The sequence below is a fragment of the Manis javanica genome, chromosome 16 (assembly GCF_040802235.1).
Source record: "Manis javanica isolate MJ-LG chromosome 16, MJ_LKY, whole genome shotgun sequence".
Taxonomy (NCBI): domain Eukaryota; kingdom Metazoa; phylum Chordata; class Mammalia; order Pholidota; family Manidae; genus Manis; species Manis javanica.
In genome coordinates, this window is record NC_133171.1 from 50,681,798 (window position 1) to 50,696,965 (window position 15,168).

The 15,168-nt window shown below is 39.8% G+C and overlaps 2 protein-coding genes across 4 annotated transcripts in view; one reads left to right on the forward strand and one right to left on the reverse strand.

Annotated features, from left to right (window-relative positions):
* Nucleotides 1-15,168, reverse strand: part of DAAM2 (dishevelled associated activator of morphogenesis 2) — a 710,965-nt gene that overhangs the window by 333,225 nt on the left and 362,572 nt on the right. The gene's annotated exons all lie outside the window — the stretch shown is intronic.
* Nucleotides 1-15,168, forward strand: part of KIF6 (kinesin family member 6) — a 351,956-nt gene that overhangs the window by 160,558 nt on the left and 176,230 nt on the right. For all 3 annotated transcript variants that reach the window (XM_073224258.1, XM_073224256.1, XM_073224257.1), the window contains exons 11-13: nt 5,256-5,361; nt 6,229-6,373; nt 10,676-10,891. In XM_073224258.1, coding sequence (XP_073080359.1) covers nt 5,256-5,361; nt 6,229-6,373; nt 10,676-10,891 — 467 coding nt within the window. The remainder of the gene's footprint in view (nt 1-5,255; nt 5,362-6,228; nt 6,374-10,675; nt 10,892-15,168) is intronic.

The following is a 15,168-nucleotide window of genomic DNA, read 5'->3' on the forward strand; positions in this document are numbered from 1 at the left end:
CTTTTCCCGGGTCCTTGCCCTGGGTGTGTGCCCATGCACTCTTCTCTAAGCTTTAACCCTGGGTAACTTCTCTCTCGCAGATCTTCCAGTCTCTGCCATCATGAGAGGAAACCTTTTCTACCTTGTTTCTTTTGACTGTCATTGCTACCTTCCTGAATGTGACTTGTCTTTTATATTTTTCTGATACCAGCTATCCTGGCTGCTATAGCTTCTCTGCTCCCATCCCACCACACCACCATTCTCTTTCCAGTAAGTCAGTTTATTTATTATGTATTTATGTGATAAGTATTCATGTTTACATTAAAATCAAATAACATACTGTTTCCCTATAGCAAACAAAGGGTTGGTTCAAAGATGTATGTAGAATTTAAAGACATAGTTATTAATATCTATGGATTGATTAATTTATACTATTTTCATCTCTTATTTAAATTTGTTCTAAGCCACTGAACTTTTCTATGTTTACTGAAGTTAAGATGTTTAATCATATCAAGATATTTATCCCTTCAAGTTAATTGGGTATATTAATATCTTGTCTGACAAAATCAAAATTATTGTTTACAACTTTTCAGAAGTCTTTTAAAATGTCTTCAGAAAAAATAATAAAATGCTAAAAAAAAACCCAAAAAATCCCCAAAATATGTCTTTTATATCTTTAAAGTTGTTCTGGTTTATATTTTTAAATGATTTCAAAATTTTTAAAACTTGTACAAACTAAAGTATATGGCCACGGATGCATTTTTATATAAATAGGCCACATCTTCACCATTAAAGGAGCAAACCTGAGTTTTTATTTGGATTTTTCACATTTGCTATTTCAAAATACAAACTATCAAAGCAGTTGTGTAATTCTGCATTTGAGATGCCATATAATTGCTTTTGTGGAGGTAAAGGAAATATGCATTACTAAGATAAATCTTGAACGTAAACTCTGCCTAGGAATTTCCTCTGCATCACCAGAACCATGACCTTTCTAGCTCCCGACTGTTATTAAAAAGAGCTCATGCCAACAGAGTGGCTGACATTAAACTCGACTCCTTGCAAGTGAGGGTCCACATCTTTCACTTACTGGTAAGGGCTAGGGGAGCATATAATATATATAATACTTGTCACAGACCAGAGAATTCTAAAAAAAAAAAAAAAGTCTTTAAGTAACTACCTTTTACCCAATTGAGAATACTTCTTTCAGCACAATCTAACAAAAACAAACATGAAACTAATGACCCTGAAAAATATTTGTATAGTTGTCTTTGGTCATAGTCCTGTTGGCACAATCTCAGCCTTCAGTTTTTCATGTCCTGTGGATTGTAGTTAATCATAAATTCTGAATTTATTATTTTCTGAGCTTTCTTTTGTAAATTACATGCTATCCCAATACTGTATGTTTTGAAGGGTCATACCCCATAAAAGAAGCCTGTCATGTTAGCAAAATTAATCAATATAAGGCCTTCCTTTGCCCCCCACTGTTGCATCCTGTTAAAAATTCTTGTCTTTAAGATGCCAGACACAAGGTTTATTTGATGATCTTGTTGACCTTGTTTATGTCTTCACTTATAAAAAAAAAGTCTGCAGGAAAGTTCTGAATTGAAAGTACGAATTTAGTGTACTAGAGATTATGGTAAGTAGAAGATTTTTTCTGAGTTGATTGAGAGTCTTTCTTGGTGATATGTGTGGAAAGAGGGTTCCTGACTCAAAAGACCTATTTTAAATTCCAGTGTTTCAGTTTCCTCACTTTGTAACAATATGCAAGTTACTTCTCTGAGGTTTCCCATCCTTATCTATGAAAGAGGAAAATAATTTATAGGTTTACAGTACAGATGAATAACAAAATATGCGTGAGAGTGCCTGATGCATATGGATGTTCAATAAAAGTAATAATAAAATAATTGGGAGAATACAATTAGAAAGAGAACCAGGTTATATTTCTTAAATTCTTTTTCCACTTAAATAAGAAAACATGTGAAGTCACTAGCACAGTGGCCAGAATACAGTTGGCCATCAAGGGATGTTACTCTTTCATTTAACATTTCAAGTTAACTTATTTGTTTGGTTCCCAGGGCTGAAAGGATGTGTATATAATCTTGACTCAACTTTCAACAGGCCTCAAGGGGATAAAGCACGTATTAGGAAATATGGTCAATTCTTATTTTGTGGTCAGTTATCAACATTTACAATACAGTTGAATTGCTGAACGTGTCAGAGGTATCTCATTAGCAGTCAGTTTGGTGGAGATGGGTATAGTCACCAAACATCCACCACGTCACCCGTCATCAGCCAGCTTATGTGTTTAGACATGTAGATTATCTATGATCTTTCCTGTCCATATGAACTAGAACAGAATGGCACACATTTATTTTTCTCTCTCCCCTTGGATTCTTTCCTCTTCTTTTCTCCTAGTGAAAAAGTAAAGTTTCTTGTTTACTTGGGCTTTTCCTAAAGAACAGACCTTATTGTACTCATTTGGCCTCCTTAGAGCACCTTTTTTGCAAACAGTTCTTCACTATCCAGCAGAGTTCTGGCATCTGGGAGACCCCGCAGCGGGAGCAGGGACGAGGTATGAACTTAGGAACTATTTTGGGAGATAGGAAAATCCAGGGAATTTGAGGTCAATCGTTCACTCTGAACTACCAGAGGAGTACATTGGAAACATCTGAAATAGGCATTTTTCTGCATTTTAATTATTAGATCAAGTCCTGGGTTGATAAGAAAATTAATTCAACAATAAATCAATGTAGTTTGAAAGAAAGACCAGGAGTTTTTCTTATCTGAAGAAGAAAGCACTGAGGAAAAAAAAGCATGTCAAAAGGCCTGATCTTCATTCTTAGTTTTGTACCAGACTGAGTCCCAGAAAGGGTAAAACAATCCAGTTCTTTAATTAGGCAGAAGTTCTTAACCATTTCTTTAGATCATGTCTGTGGTATCCTCCTTGTATCTTACATTATTGATGGAGTAGGCAAAGCCCAGTGACACTGTGTGTGGTCACCCAGCAATTCCCAGGCTCGGGTCTTAAGCTGCTTTCTTGTGAACTAGGATTCCACTTCAGCCGTCCTTCATGAAGTGTTCCCTAGAATATAAACTTTATGATCAAAGTGTACAGAAGAAGTTATTTTCTAAAGGAAAGCAGGAAGGAAGAATTGATTGACCATTGCTTCTAACCTAATATTATCTGTTGGAAATTTTATGGAAGCTGGAAATCAAAATGCTTTTACTTCAGAGAATGGGACATTATCCTAGAACTAATGGTGATTGTCAAAGTTCAAGAGTTTCTGCTAAGTGTTCAGGGAAAATACAAGTAAATAAACATTACTATATGTAAGTGAAGCCTCATTAAATGATAATTGTAGATCCAGGCATCCTCATCAGTTACAGAGGAAAGTAACTACTATGAGTATGTTGTCTTAGTGTCCATAAGGGAGGATCATGGACCCATATACCCCTGCTATGGAATATTATACAGTCATTAAAAATGAAATCGCTTTACAGGTATTGACATGGAAGATTATCCATGGTAAATTGTTTAGGGAAATAATAGTGCAGAACACTATTCAGAGTGTGATCTCACTTTTGTAAAAACAACATCTACAAACACATATGGATAGAGGCATCCACTTCATTAAGAGATGGAACATGCTTCAAGGGTTAACACTGTATTCCCTGAGGTATCAAGAAGAAATAAAGAAGATGGGAACAGTGGCAAGGAAGGAGAGGGAGTGTTAACTTTTTAATCTACTCACATCTGTACTGTTTAGGATTCATTTCCTAAACAGTATTTTGTAATATATCATATAAAATATCTCTGTGTTTCTGGTGGTTCGAAGCTCCATTCTGCAGAATCATGATGTCAGTCAGCTAAATGCAAAATGACAGGTATCCCTCCACCTGAAGAAACTCTCTAAAAATTACAATATAAATCATCACACTGGTCAATATCAGCTGTCACATGTCATACAGATTATAGGAAGAGAGAGAATGAAATCCAGAACTTCTTATAATGGAAATCAGTGCATCTTGTTTGGATGGAATCGTAGTAACAGAAGGGAAATGTGTAGTTAAAAAAGATGCTGAAAGTATACAAATATTTTCATGTTGTGAGAAAGATATGCTGCTGGTCTGTTATGACACTTAACATCTTAGATACTGATCGTCATCCTATACCTTCCTTATGACGAGTTCCATCTCAACGTAGAGGGAAATAATTTCCATGGAAACGAATTCATTAACCAATGAACATGTTTGTATTAGGAACCTAATGTGTCTAGATATGGGTTGGGGAAGGGGAAACATAAAGATGAGTAAGAGCCAAGAACTGCCTCGTGGTGTTTATAAACTAATGGAGAAGGAAGGTGGTGCACAGATTTTAGAATGCCACGTGGACTAGTACACATACTGCTACAAACTATACGGCTTCAGAATAGAGTGGTTGGATGGTCTCTTCAAAAGGAGGTGTTTGTTTCCTATTTTGTATAAGAATAGGAAACACACGAAAATCATTATAGCACAACAGAAAGTGTCAGAATGGAGAGGTGATACAGAGGTAAGAGAAAGGAAGTGATTAATAGGCAGTAATCCTGGTAGAAGCCTGAAGAGAACCTAGGGGGAGAGGAAGGATATTATCCAAAATACCTAAAAGAAGGGAGAGGGCCTGCGTGCACAGGCAGGGTGCTCTGAGGCGAAGGAAAAGGAAACTCCCAGGGCCTCCTGGTAACAGCTTTGACCTTCTCGGGTCTGGAGAGAAGCTACATCATCACGGAGACCAGAAGAATAGTTCTGGGCTTGGGAGCCTTGGGAAGAGTTGGAATGGCTGCCGTGAAGGATGTCCGTCAACCAGGAACGATTAAAAGGGTTGCAGAGCATCATGGAGGTGCCAGCTGAAACTGAGGAGCATGAATATTTAATGAAACCAATAAAAAGAAAACTTTTTCATTACTTTCTCTAGCAGTGTGGCAGCCTAGGCACAGGGACATAGAAATTCAGCTTGGCTAGAATACATGTTCTGTAAAAGTCAAATGATTCTTATATTGAAAACTGCATATGAAAATGCACTGGAAATTAGTTAAATAATTGCATCACTTCAGATTTCACTTTGTCAACTTATTTTTTTCTCCTGAATTTTTACAGTCAAGTCAAACCACTGTATTTCCATAAGCAAGAGGGAACAATATTCCATTCTTTAAAAGTTAACCAACCAAGTAATGCCATTAGAACATCTAAAGTTTCTAGCTTACAGTTGCTTCTCATACATTATGTATTTTTAGGCTGGAAAAACTAATAACATCCTTTTTGGAAGACCGGGATCCAGAAAGTAGACTAGAGGTTGGCGGCGATATGCGTAAAATTCATCATTGTTTCCATCATTTAAAGGTAAGTCTATTTCCCTTAATAGAAGCTATTGCCTGTCCTTTTCAAACTACAGTAAAGCTTTCTTTGTTAACCAACTCTTTAAAGATTAGGACCCAGTTCCATATGGCCAGAGTGGTATGATTTTCGAACCAAGACTGTGATTATCATTGAATTTTTTCAGAGGTTTTATCTTGCCAGTGAATAAACTGAGACTATGGGCTTCTAATTCTTTTGCCAGGAATCTTTACCTTCTACACAGAATAGTTCCATAATCAAAAAACATTTATTTTCAAGGTATGGCAAGGGAATTGTGTCCTTCATTTTTCACCAGCAGTTTTGATCTATCCATGTAAATCCTGTTTTTCTCTGCCTTAGGTTTTACCTTTTATGATGCCTCAGTGGGACCATCATTAATCTTTATTTCTACCTCCCTTGTAATTTGGCATATTTCACTAAAATAATAAACATCTATTGTGAGTCTATATGGGCCAGGGATATTGAAGGCAAACTTGGATAAGTCAAGAAGACATACATGTAAATAATAATTATAATATGTGATGAGTGCTATTTTTAAAAGTGTGCGTCAAGTGGCTGGGTATTATGGAGAAAGGGAAAGAAGTTCAAGAAGAGGTAATGTTTGAGCAGGGAATTCCCAGGTCACGGGAGGAGAGATGAGAAAGCAGAGGAGAATGAGGAAGGAGGTGGGGAAGAGGACAGAGAGAAGGGGGAAACGGCCACGCAAAGGCAGCTGGATCTCAAAGACAAAGGGGGCAGCAAAGGGCGCACACGCCTGATTTGTGCAAGGAATTGCTCATGGCAGAAAGAGTCAAAGAAATAAAGAACTTTGGGGTAGGAGTATGGCTGCCAAGCTCTTATTTCATCTTACAGAAACTCCTGAATGACAAGAAGATTCATGGAAAAAGCATAGTCTCCTCTGAAATCAAAGAGCAAGACTGCCAAGAACCAGTGAATATAAAAGAGGAAGAGTATAAAAAGCTACAAGATATTCTGCAGCAGAGAGAGAATGAAATCAGTATCCTTTCCAAAGTGATTCAAAACTCCTCCTCTACTGGCTTGGAAGGAGGAGTGGGGACCCTAGATGTCATCCCCCAGCCTCATCCCACCTTCCTTCCAGTTCACATTGCTTCTTCCTGTTTGGAAGGATGTTTCCCTTCAGCAAACAAAATGTAGCAACTAGTGAAAAACAGAGTTATAAAAGAAAAATGTTCACTTTGTTTTTAACCCAATATAGTTACTATTGTGGGGAATATTTCAGATTATTGAGAAGTATGAGCTTTTTTACACCATCTCTTAACCTTAAATTTTAAAAATATGTATATATATATATATATATTTCAAATATATATACATATGTATATTTAAAATATATAAAGACTGCTCTGCTGTGCTTTTTCTGTTTGAGTCCTGAGCCAGTTAAGTTAGCACGTGATCTTTAGGTACCTAACCGGACACCAGGTTGGCCACAGCATCACCCTATCCCGGAATTTCTGGTTGGTGAGTGAGTGAAACTTAAATGATGGTTGAAAAATGACAAACAGTATTTAGCTTATGAAGAACAGAGATTGACTTAAATGTAACTTTTTATTTAGAAGCCAGATCTGCTGCTACAGGTTCCACTTACAAAAGTTCCCAAATTTGGAAGTGAGTTTAGATGAGTGTTCAAAATAGAATTCTTGCTGGCTCCAGGGGGCAGTGTATTTTGGGTGCTGAAAGTGGTAGCAGTCCATGGCAGCTGCCTCCTGTTACAGACTAGGTGGTTACTTCTAAGGCCCTGTTAGGTGGGTAGACCTCTGGGCTCCCCAGCATTTCTTTAGTATTGTTTCTTATTTTATCTTCCAAACTTCTTGTAAAAGATTTGACATTTTCATTACACTTGCAGACTTTAAACATGCACAAGAAATTATTTTGGTCAGTTCTTCATAAACAGATTTTTTTTGTTCATTTTTTAAAATTGCTAAAAGGCATTTTAGCTTCAGCTAATGTGAAAAATGCATAGAATTAACTGACACGAAGGGAATCCAGTAATAAAGAGGTAAAAGCAAACCACATACAAGGTAGGCACGCTGCCTGATTAACTTCAGTCTCTAATTTTAGTTGAGTATTAGCAGACCCTGTGTGTCTTATTCAAGTGTGTTTTAGCTGCTTTATTATCCAGCCAGTCCCAGGAGGTTCAGCTGTGAGCTACACTCCCACGCAAGCCCTTGTCTGTGGGCGCTGCCCACAAGTGCCGTCCCCTTGCATTCCTTTTCCTCTCCCTGACCCTCTCTGTCTCCAGGGAGGGTCCCCGCCTAGACCTCAGCCCTGGCCCCAGCCCCAGTCTGAGCTCTGCTTCTTCTCCTGGCCTTGGTCCTAGTTTGGGATCTTTTCCTCTAAATGCTCCTACCAATTTCTTAATCCCCTTCTGGGCTTATGAATGTCTGTGCATATAGGAGGGATGAAATGAGATATGACAGAGAGGGAACAGTCTAGGATTGTTCATGTATGTTTATTTAAAAAAGAGAGTGAGAGAGAGAATACATCATCTCCCTTCATCCCTGGCAAATCCAGACACCACTATTCACGCGGGGCCACCCTAGCTTCTTTACTGACTGTGAATATCCTGAGCAGGGGCCCTTCCTTCTGAGACTCAGATGCAAAATGATGGTGTGTAGTAGGCGTGGTGAAAGAACGCTGGACTTAAAGTTCACACCTGGATGGACAGGCCAGATCTTCATTCATTAGCTCTACACCCCCCTGGGGGAAGCTGTTGCCTGCCCCTGATGGGAAGGAACGTAGCAGAAGGCCTGCCCTTGTGGACTGAGCAGGCTGGCAAGGCCACTTTCCGGAAAGTGCTTTGGCACTGCAGAATGTTACATAATGGAAGGTGTGACACTGTGGACAACAGGTAAACTCAGGTGAGGGAAAAAGAGCAGCAGAGATTCCCTCCTCACAAAGTTTATTCTCAAAGGCTAATGACCAAGAAAGGCCCTGAAATTTCATACTTTCCCACAGTCAGACTGAAGGCTATTTTCATATCTTTTTTTGTAGACCAAGAATGCTAAGACTGTGACAGGAGAAATAAGGAAAATATGGCTTAGAGGGGAAAAAAAAGTGACAATGCTTGAGCTCAACAAAGGAGTAATGCAAGCAAAGTGACAGTGAATGACATTAAATGTTCTTGGAAAGGGACTGGAAGTGGTGTCATTCCAGTGACATTACCATTTTGAATAAAGTTCCGGCATCCCTTCACAAAATATGTAATGGGGTGTCATCTAGTACCCCACATGGCACTAGACATAAACGGAGGCCCGAGGTAAGCGGAACAGGGAGGGGAAGATGGCAAAGGAAAGGGAGAAGGAAGGCAGCAAAGAAGAGCAGTCCGCACAGTGATCTTTACGGCGTGTGGATCTCGCTTCTCTGCTTGCAGTCTTCCGGGGCTTCCTGCTACCCTTACAATGAAACTCAAAGTCCTTGCTCCGAATTACGAGGCCTGTGTGGTCCTACCCCCAGGCAGCCCCAGACTGTATTTCTTACATCTCTGCACTTAGACTTTGGCCACAGTGACCTTCTGGTTGTTCTAGCACAGGGTTTCTCAGCCTCAGTACAACTGGACCAATTGGGGCTTTATACTTTTTTGTTGTGGGGGCTGTCCTGTGTCTTGTAGACATTTAACAGCCTCTCTGGCCACTGGACGCTAGATTCCAGTAACAGCACCTGCCCGGCCCCCACTCCAGTATGACAACAAAAGCATCTCCAGACATGGCCAAACGTCCCTTGGTGGTAAAACAGCCTCTGCGTGGGAACCGCTGCCGAGCTCCTTTCTCCTTCGGGCTTCAGCACTGGCCTCTGCCTGGGTACTCATCCTCTGGCTGTTTCTTGTCATTCAGATCTCAGCTTAAATGCCACTCTTAAAAAGGCCTTTCTTGAGCAGCCAGTGTAGAATAATCGCTCAGTCACTTTGACCTTTTTAAAAAGTTAGGTATCTAGCACCACTGTTCTCTAATGGCTTGTGTGTGCATGCATGTGTGCATGTATGAGGTCTGTCTTTTCCCCTGGGGACATCTACATCATGAGAGCAAGAAACTTGAATGCCTTTCCACTGTTCTAGCCCTCTGTCTAGAATAGTGCCTGGCACATAGTAGCGGCTCCAATAAACGGGTGAGTGAATGGATGTTGCCACTGCAGTGGACAAACCAAGTCTATGATGATATTGAACATCGGTTCCATACAAGGAGGACCAGAAGATCTGGCCAATGCCTGGACAGTACAGAATTTGTGAACACCTTTGGTAAGGACACGTTTTTTCCAAGGCAAAGAATGGAAACCACATCAGGGATTGTGAGACAAAAACTGATAGTGTGTCCAGAAGGCACCCAAAAGTTAGAGTCAAAGCTGAAGAATAAGATGGAGATCAAATATTCCCCCGTACTTACCCCAAAATGAATGTAGCTGGATGACCCCCTCTTCTCTGAGAGCAGTCTTCTCTCCAGCACCATATTCCCATTTCCTTGGTCTCCTTTTTTAATGAAGCCATTCTAGGGATGGTGAAGGCCTGGAACTGCGTAAGTACTTATAATTCTGAGACTCTCAAGAGGGATTATAGTCTCTTCTTTTAGCAATTCCAAAATCCCTTTGAGCCCCTGCCTACTGAACCCAAAGAACAGTCGAGTAGAGTAGCATGGAGTGATTTTATACATCTTCAGTGTGCCCAGTCTGTCTAAGTGGCTGGCAAAATGTGCAGTTTAAAATGATATGTCTATACTAATTTATCTCTCTTCAGTTCCATTTAGGGCCAAAAATTAGAGATTTTTTGAAAAAAGTTTACTGTAAGCCCCATTTGAATGTGTGCTAAGTAAGCACATGTCAGACATGGGGGTGCTTTGGCCACCAGAACTAATTTGGCTGATCCGCCTTCCAGCTGGGCAGGCCCTGGCATTCTACCTCTGTTCCTCCTACAGCTTCCTGAGCAGCTTCCTGGATTAAAGTCTTATTCAGTCAGAGATATATATACATGGCTCCGTTGTCTACTACTACTTGGTGTTCATTTTGCTTTTTACAAACCCTTTCATAAAAATTTTAAGTCTTGACTGTTTTAAACTCAGAACATTTTAAAGACCTTTGGGTTTGCTACTTTTTCATATAATGCGAGATCCATAGCCTCCTAAACTGTCCATAATTATATAAAGGGCTTGAGGAAGTTGAAGTCTTCCTTTAGTCAGTCTTTACCATGTGACAAATGGCACAAATTACTGGGAATATTAATCTCATCTGGAGCATTAGTATTTTGATCCTTATAATCTAGCATGAGTCACTGAATCCTTAAATCAAGTTTCAGATATTCTGGTCAATATGTTAAAGAAAGAAAAGAAGAAAGCTCAAGATGCTCGCCACTTACCCAGTATGGATAGCAGTGAGCTTAGACACTCGCCGAGCTCACCCTTCCCGTCTGGGAACCTAAAGAGTTCGAGGACTTTACTAGCCTCAACTCCCACACAGGCCCAGGACGTCAGCACTTGTGGGCCCAGATCCAGTTTGCTGTACAGAAAAACAGGTTGGTTTTTAAAATTTATAAATGCAAACTATAGAACCTTAAATAGAAAATGCAGACTATTTTAAGTTATATATATGAAAAGTAAGCAAAATGTAGATGATGGCAATTTTATTATATTCATCATCATTGTAATTCTTATCATTTTTATTATTACTAATAATCTTGAAGTTTCATTGTTGTGGCAGCAGCAATAACCAAAAACCCCAAGGAAAGTTTATCCATCTTAAAAAAAAAAAATTGCCAGTATTCCTCCATTGTGGAATTCACAGTAGCATCCTTTAGTTTTAAACATACAAGGGTGAAGCCTCTAACAGTTTATTTGTTAGAATTACCTTGTATAGCTATCAGATCTTTTAAATGAAATACTAGTTTCCAAAACTGATGACTGAACTGAAAGAGAGTATAAATTGTTATAGGGTTCCGAGGCAGAAATAGATGGGTCAAGGGCAACAGTAGAAAAGTTCACTTTAGAAAAAAGTAAAAGCTTTCCTCTGATCTAGCAAGAATAAGGACAGGTGTTCTTTACTGATGAATGACACAGCATTTATTTCTACATCCAAATGAGCTATCTGCAGCAAAATCATGTAAGAATATTACCACAGTCCACCTTACAGGACAAGAAACTAACAAAACTTGTCAGATAATAGGATCTGACAGGGTTGGGCCAGCTCAGAGGCACCTTCCCCATGTGTAGCTTTTGGTAAGTGTCTTGGTACTGAAACTACAGAACCATGCTGGAAGGCCAAGTTGGTTTGTGTAGTTTTGTCTTTTCTATTAGACCAGCAGAGCACGATATACAGTCATGTGACTGACCTTTCTCTTGAAGACACTGAAGAATCTGAAGTATGGAATGTTCTAGAACAAAGGGGTGAAAAGCTTCCCTTTTTTGGCAACACAGGTTGAAATTTTGTATATAAACATTTGCTGGGATGTGCAACCTGTCATGCATGGGTTTCTAAAGTATCTAGATTGGGAATAATTAGAGTATGGTACTCACTGAGAAGGACAATTTTTAGTTGATAAAGACAAGAGTGAGAAGCCTGGAAATGTATTTTGTGATATTACATCCTTTTACATCTTAATTCTAAAGCCTCCTTGCTTTGAATATTTCTTTAGCAACATGGTAGGATAAATTCAAAATCGCAGGAAGTAAAAAATGCTTTTTCTACCATTTATGGTAGCAGTAGACAAGGAAAAGCAGTTACTCCTCTCCGGGATTGTTCTCCATACAGCATTCCTACACTCTACTATGGATAACAGCTGGTGGGGACAAAAAGAGCCCCTTTGAATTAGTGAATTCATTAGATCAGCTATCAATTTATTCATTCCTTTACTTATTCAACATATATTCATTGAGCACACTTTGCTCTTGGTACTGTACTAGTTATTATTATTATTATGGCTAAAGCTTATGGAGCCCTAATCTTTTTATCAGGTACTATTCAGAGTTCTCTGCTAGAACGAACTCATCGAATCCTTATCCTAAAAGTCCTTGTTTTGCCCTCATATTACAGATGAAGACATACATGGACAAACACAACTTCTAACCTCACAGCACCTGTGGACCAACAATTAATTACAAAAGTATGCCTCTGTATTGCTGAGGGAGCACACACCTCAAGTTAAGACCCAAAAGATCCAAGCAGGGGAATGGGGGACAGGGTAGTAAGGCTGAAAGGGCTATTGCAAGCACAAGGAAACTCTTGAGTAGTTTTTAGGGCCTTTGCAGTGGAAAGGAGCCTTTTAGGAACTGAAAAAGCCAGATGGTTGGGATTCGGAGAGAGGCTGGAAGACACGTTGAGTAGCATGTAGAGAACAGACTGACAGAGGATACAAGTTCCGCATGACCAGTTAGCAGGCCACTGCAGTATAGTAGTCCAGGCCAAAGGATGGGGGAGACAAGAGAGAGGAACGGGGATCAGAGGCTTATAGGAGGTAGAGTAGTAAGGCTGGGTGACTAAAGGATGTTTGGGTACAAGTGAGGAGTGGCCCCTAAAAAGTCCTGGTGGCTGGCAAGGCTCTTCATGGAGGAAAGGAACAGTGCCTGCCCTGGCCCTGCAACAACTAGTATTGTTGACTCTAGAGAACAAAGCACTGGCATCTCTGCTGGAATGAAAGGTCACAGGCCATGCCCCTGGTAACCCCATGCTCAGGATGGAAGGAACTCTGATCACTGTGGCCTTTTCCAAAGGCACGCCACTGTGCCTGTGTAGAAATGGCCTTGGACATCACTGCCCAGCCCCTTGCTCTGTGGCAGGCCTCTTCTGTTTCTATTTTCTCTTGCCCACACCATCTCCCTTCTCGTAATTCTTCTTCCCCACATCATTTCATAGTCTCTCTCCTAACTCGTAATTACAGTCAACTTTCTCAGTAACTCTTTTCTTCCCTTGAAACTGCTATCAAGACAGACTGCAGTTTTGTTTGGAGAATGAATTAGGTTTACTTTGAATAGAAAAATCACTGAAAAAATAATGGAAATTGTTTGTAAAGTCCAAGTACAAATGAAGTAAAAGAGTTTTGGAGAAAAGCCTCATAGTTGAAAGGATTTTTGAGTTGTTTTAACTGTCATTGGATATAGTTCTAGCAATAACTTTTAGTGGGAGTAGGCTCACAAATGGATTGATAATGATCTAACCATTTGGAGGAGGGATTGGTGGGGGGTTGATTTTACTTTTTGGCTGAACTACAGATAGGATGAAAATTGCTGTGGATGGATCAATGCTGCAAAGCAACAGGTAACAGGATAGTTTGCTACAATGTTTGAGATCCTAGGAGCTGATTAGGCTTTTATTGCTGCATTATTTTATATGTGAGAACCTTGTGTAAATTAAACCAAATACAAAGAATTAATAACCATGTTGTATTGAAAGTATTTCTGCTTGTGTAGGGGTTGTCAATTTCTGTCAGCTATTCCTGGGGCTGTTTTTAGTGCAGAAAACAAGTAAAGTTGACCTTTCACTGTGAGACTGCTGTGAAACTGTCTCCCCTTTGATGGCTTTCCCCCTTTTTCCATTCACCCCCACTTTATGCTAAAATTGACTCCTTTCAAATTTCTTGTGTTAAAAGAAAATGAAACCAAGTTCATGGTTCATGGAGAGCCTCACACAGTGGTTGTGCACACAGCCTGCCAAGGCACAGGAAGGTTAGGGACTTTGGGGCTTTTTACTGTTGTTTTGGAGGTTAAATGTCTGTTGTGGTTTCAAATAATGACAGGGATTTGTTCAGTGCTACAGTTTAAAAAGAGTCATGTTGTTCTCTTTAAAATAGCAGGAGTTTTATAGTTTTTTTAAATTGTTGTTTGTTTCTGTTTTAAGTTCTCTGTAGGTTCCAAATAGCCACCTGAACCAGTCAGTATTCCAAAAGCCCCTGATGACTCATCACATCCTTTAACTGTTTGAGATGCTAACAGAACCTGCTCATCACAGCTGATGTCACTGGCATTTTGAAAAATGAATTGAAAACCAGAGCCACTGCCGGGAAGCTCCCGGCTCTTTTCTCATAGTCTGTGAGAGTGTGTTGAATCCCCACTATGTGCACAGCAGGTCCCAGGGTGTATGTTGTAGGAGGTGACGAGGCAAACTGAGAAGTAGTCTCTGGCTCTGGGAGTTACATTTAAACAGTGGAGGCTGGCTTGGTACCCAAAGAGCAGAGAATAAAATAACAAGTGTTATATACAAGTGGAAATTCAAAAGAGAAGAGAAGAATTTTAAAAAGTAGGTCAGGAAAAGCACTACTGAGCAAGTGACATGGAAGTCAGGTCTCAAAGGATTGGTAGAATTTAGACATTCAGAGATGAAGGGAAGAACATTCTATAACATTCCAGGTTTAAAGAATATTATGAGCAAAGGCTTGGAAACAGGAAAGCAAGGAAAAGTATGTAGCATTGGCAGGGGTATTTGTCTAGCTGGAGCCTTGGAGATGTACAGGAAGTCAAAGAAATAAGGCTAGCAAAATAAGTGGGAAATTGTTAGGACAGTTGCTTCAGGGAGAGTGCATAGAGGAATAAATGAGAACTTCCCCTTTTAGCTTTATCATGTTTTCATATTGTTTGAATTTCTTACATTTCTTATTGAGTAAATAGGGCCATGTTATGAAAACTCTTGAAGTCCAAGCCAGGGAATTTTTTCACCTGGTTGCCAGGGAACCACCAGTGCAAAGAGGGCCTGGTGACAGCTGTGCTCTGGGGAGGTGTTCTGGGAGTGTCTTCGGGGTATATTAGAGATGAGGCACCTGGAGACTTGACTGTATGGTTTGGGAAGTATCATAATAGTCCAAGG